At 41.8% G+C, this 3,838-nt stretch overlaps 1 protein-coding gene across 1 annotated transcript; it reads left to right on the top strand.

The window, feature by feature from the left end:
• The first annotated feature begins 2,454 nt into the window (after nt 1-2,454).
• Nucleotides 2,455-2,856, top strand: LOC118857883 (40S ribosomal protein S15a-like). Its single transcript, XM_036768359.1, has one exon. It carries the CDS (start codon nt 2,455-2,457, stop codon nt 2,854-2,856), a length of 402 nt encoding a protein of 133 aa, XP_036624254.1.
• Nucleotides 2,857-3,838: the final 982 nt, after the last annotated feature.

The following is a 3,838-nucleotide window of genomic DNA, read 5'->3' as shown; positions in this document are numbered from 1 at the left end:
ATCCAGTGGGGGAAAACACCACCCCTTCTCTCAGAGAGCCTCAAGACTGCTGGTGGAGACAGAGATAATTAAAACACAAGAAACACATCAACAAGCATGAATGATAAAGGAATATAGAGTAAAGATAAAATTAGGACTCAGTGGAGGTCATGAGGGATGGTTTTCCAGAAGAGGCAAGGTTTCTGCAGGTTTTTATAGAGATGAACCATGGATCAGGAGGTGGAGAAGGTCATTAAGTGGCTGCCTGTGCCTCCCACCCTATACTCTCCTTGAGCCCAACAGTGTGAGCTTACCCTCCCAGGTCACTCCCTGAGGTGTCAAGCAGAGCTTGTACAGATTAATTTCTTTCTGTGTATGTGTGTGTTGTTGGGGGGGGGGGATAGGCAGGGTTGAGAAGTAGAATTGGTACCAGACCGTCAATGCTGAGCAACTAATTTCCTGTTAATAGCAGTTGCTTGGCAACTCAGCTCCTCTCTGCCTTCTGCATTGACAATTTAGTTGAGGAATTTTTACTTAGACCAAAAGGTGCTTCCAAAGCATTCAAATGCAATGTAAAGAAGACCAGCAGGACATTTTCCTGCTGGTGAATAGAGCCACACACATATCCACAGCAATTAGGGAGATAACCAACCAGCTAACAGATCAAAAATATTTATTAAGCATCTACTATGTGCCAGGAGCTGGGCTAGGTGCTGCGGCTATAGAGAAAAAAATGAAATAAACTCAGCCATAAAGAAGCTTATATTCCATCAATGGTAGTTTACATTTTCTCTTCTACACACAGTTGTGTTTATATACATATCACACATGCACATTCACATATAAACTTTCATTAAAGTGTAGATTGTTGACATTCTTTCCTAGAAAGGAGCCTAAGCCTGACCCAGGACATGCTTAATCCTGGTCCCCTCACCCTACCCACTGTCACCAGGTCATGGTGACAGTCCTAGGAGTGGCGTGATAACAAGGCAGGAAGTCAATGTCATAGCCAACCAAGGAAGCAAGTTGGAAGGTGTGAGTGAAAAGACAAACAGAGAGGTATAGTCAGAAAGAAAGGATGACAGAAAAGCAGAAAGAGGCAGGGGCAGGAGAGAGTGACAGAAAAACAAGAAAAAGAAGGAGGAGAGACAGAAATATAAACTGGATTAGAGAAAGACAGAAAGAGACAGAGAGCACTCAAGACAAAGGATAGAGAGAAGAGAAGGGATGCAGAGAGTCAGGGAACAAAGCAGAGAAAAGGGCAGAGACATGCAGGAGGTGGTGGAGAAAGGGATGGTAGCCAGGTGGAGAGAGAGGTAAAGACAGAAAATATGGGGACAGAGGTTGGTGAGGATTGACGTGGAGAGGGAATCGGAGACAGAGGGGGGACACACAAAGAAAGTAACTGGGACTAGGGGTAGAGGGTGACTAAGAAAGATTCAATGAGAGGGAGAAATACAGGACACCCCTATTGAAGATGGAAAGGGAGATCCTATTAGGGAAGATGCAAAGACCATATAGAGATCTCTACATAAAGATCTGAGTTAAATGGGGCTTCACATCTAGAGAGCAAATCCCAAAGGACTAAGAACAATCATTTCATAAAATCTCTGCATCCTTTATATACTTCGACTTAGCTAGAAGGTGATTCCATATGAAAACCAAATGCCTGGGGTAGAAGTAAAGGTAAGGATAGTAGCGTGTAATTTCCAGTACAGCATATACTCTGAGAGCAGGACTATCTCATTATTTTGTTGTTGTTGTTTTTGCATCCCCTGAGGTTGTCACAGTATCTAATACATAACAGGCTCTTAAATGCTTGCTGATTTTATCTAAAGTAGTGTATCTCTTGTTGAATCTGCAATACCTTCACTGACTTTCTGTTTTTGTTTTGTTTTAGGGAGGCAATCAAGATTAAATGACACTTGCCCAGGGTCACACAGCTGTGAAGCATCTGGGTTTGAACTCAGGTCCTCCTGACTTCAGGAGTCACTGCACCACCTAGCTGCCCTATCTGAGCTTCTGAACAGAAACTTGGCATGAGTCTTAAGATCTCTCAGTTTGTAGGATTAACCCAAATAGGGTCCAGTTAAACTAAGTTCAGCCGATCTAAGTCAGTTCAACTGGTACCTAAGTTATTTTTGCCTTGTAAAAGTCAGTGATACATAATAGAGCTCGAAGCTCAGATTCTAAGAATCTGAGTCTGAATTCTGACTCTGTCACTTAGTACTTGAGTGACCGTTCTAAGCTTATTTCCTTATCTGTGAAATAATATATTGGATTGAATAACTTACCAAATGCCTTCTAGCTTTAAATCTATAATATATATTTAGCAAGATATATAACACTGTGATCTTAAACAAGTCACTTAATTTCTTTGGGTCTCAGTTTGCTTATCTGTAAAATGTCAGGATTGAAATACACTCCTTGAAATATGAGTTTATGCTCTTTCTGCCATCTTGCATCACTGCCACCATGGTGCACATGAATGTCCTGGAAGATGCTCTCAAAAGCATCAACAATGCAGAAAAGCAAGGAAAATCCCAGGTTCTCATTAGGCCATGCTCTAAAGCAATTGTCCAGTTCTTAACTGTGATGATGAAGCATTGTTACATTGGCGAATTTGAGATCATTGATGATCACAGAGTGGGAAAAGTTGTTGTGAACCTCACAGGCAGTTTAAACAAGTGTGGTGTAATCAGACACAGATTTTATGTTCAATTGAAAGATCTAGAAAAGTGGCAGAATAATCTGCTACCATCTTGTCAGTTTGGGTTTATTGCACTTACAACCTCAGCTGGTATCATGGACCATGAGGAAACAAAACGAAAACACACAGGAGGAAAAATCCTGGGATTCTTTTTTCTAAGGGTATAAAACATGCATACAAATAAAATACTCCAATGGAAAAAAAGAAATATGAGTTTATGGATGGAGTAGGAGTTAGAGAGGGATTGGAATAGTAGAATATGAGTTAATGATATCTCTAAATCCCATGAGCCTACATTTACAAGATGCTTGGAGATCCTCCACCTAAGAACCCAACCTGGCCTAAATTTAGTTCTGGAAATCCAAGAGTTTCCTGTCTAGGTCTATCGCTGCAGAGTCCACTTTCTTCCTCAGTAGAGTCTATAGACTTTCCTAACAGAAATATTATTTTCTTCCTAGCCCCAGGGGTTTGCTAATGACCCCTCTTTCTCCCTCCCTAGGGAGAGAGAAAGCTTAATTAATGCTGGTGAAGTGGCCTGAAGATGTAAAATGCTACTTAAATGCTAATGATGAACATTATTATTATTTCATTATTAATCTGAAGGGCATAAAACAAGCTCTTGGACTACTGTCCATTTGTCAGTTTGGGGGAGGTGGGGAGTGAGGGCAAAAACAGGGGAAAGAAATACCAAAGACAAGTTGGCTCTTCAGCCATGGGTCCTAAGTGGTGGGAGGTGGCATCACACCAAATGGCTGTGCTGGATTTGGAATCAGAAGCCAAGGAGAGACCAGGAATTCTTTCTCCTAGGGCAAAATGGGGAAGGAGGGGAGCAGTTAATTGAGTGAAACTGCTACTGGTTCAATCACGCAAAGAGAGGAGGCAATCTGTCCCCCAAGGAATTCAGCCTTTCCCTCACCCAGGGACTGGAGAAGAAAGTGGGTCCCAACTCTAAGAAGCAAAGATTTAATTCCTGACAAGCCATTAATGTTGGACAGGTCTGCCATGAGCTATTGAGTAAGTACGTCATGGTAGAGTTGATATAGCATAGGCTCCAGAATCCGAAGACCTGGGGTTGAAATCCCACCTCAGTCTCTTAATAACTATGTGACATTGGATAAGTCACATAATCTTCTAGGCCTCAGTTTCCTT

This window comes from Trichosurus vulpecula, chromosome 7, assembly GCF_011100635.1.
Source record: "Trichosurus vulpecula isolate mTriVul1 chromosome 7, mTriVul1.pri, whole genome shotgun sequence".
Classification (NCBI taxonomy): domain Eukaryota; kingdom Metazoa; phylum Chordata; class Mammalia; order Diprotodontia; family Phalangeridae; genus Trichosurus; species Trichosurus vulpecula.
The sequence above is the reverse complement of the archived record's forward strand: the minus strand, read 5'-3'. Positions and strand labels throughout refer to the sequence as shown.

Coding starts and splice junctions, on each gene's coding strand:
- LOC118857883 (XM_036768359.1), top strand. CDS start 2,455: ATGGTGCACATGAATGTCCTGGAAGATGCTCTCAAAAGCATCAACAAT.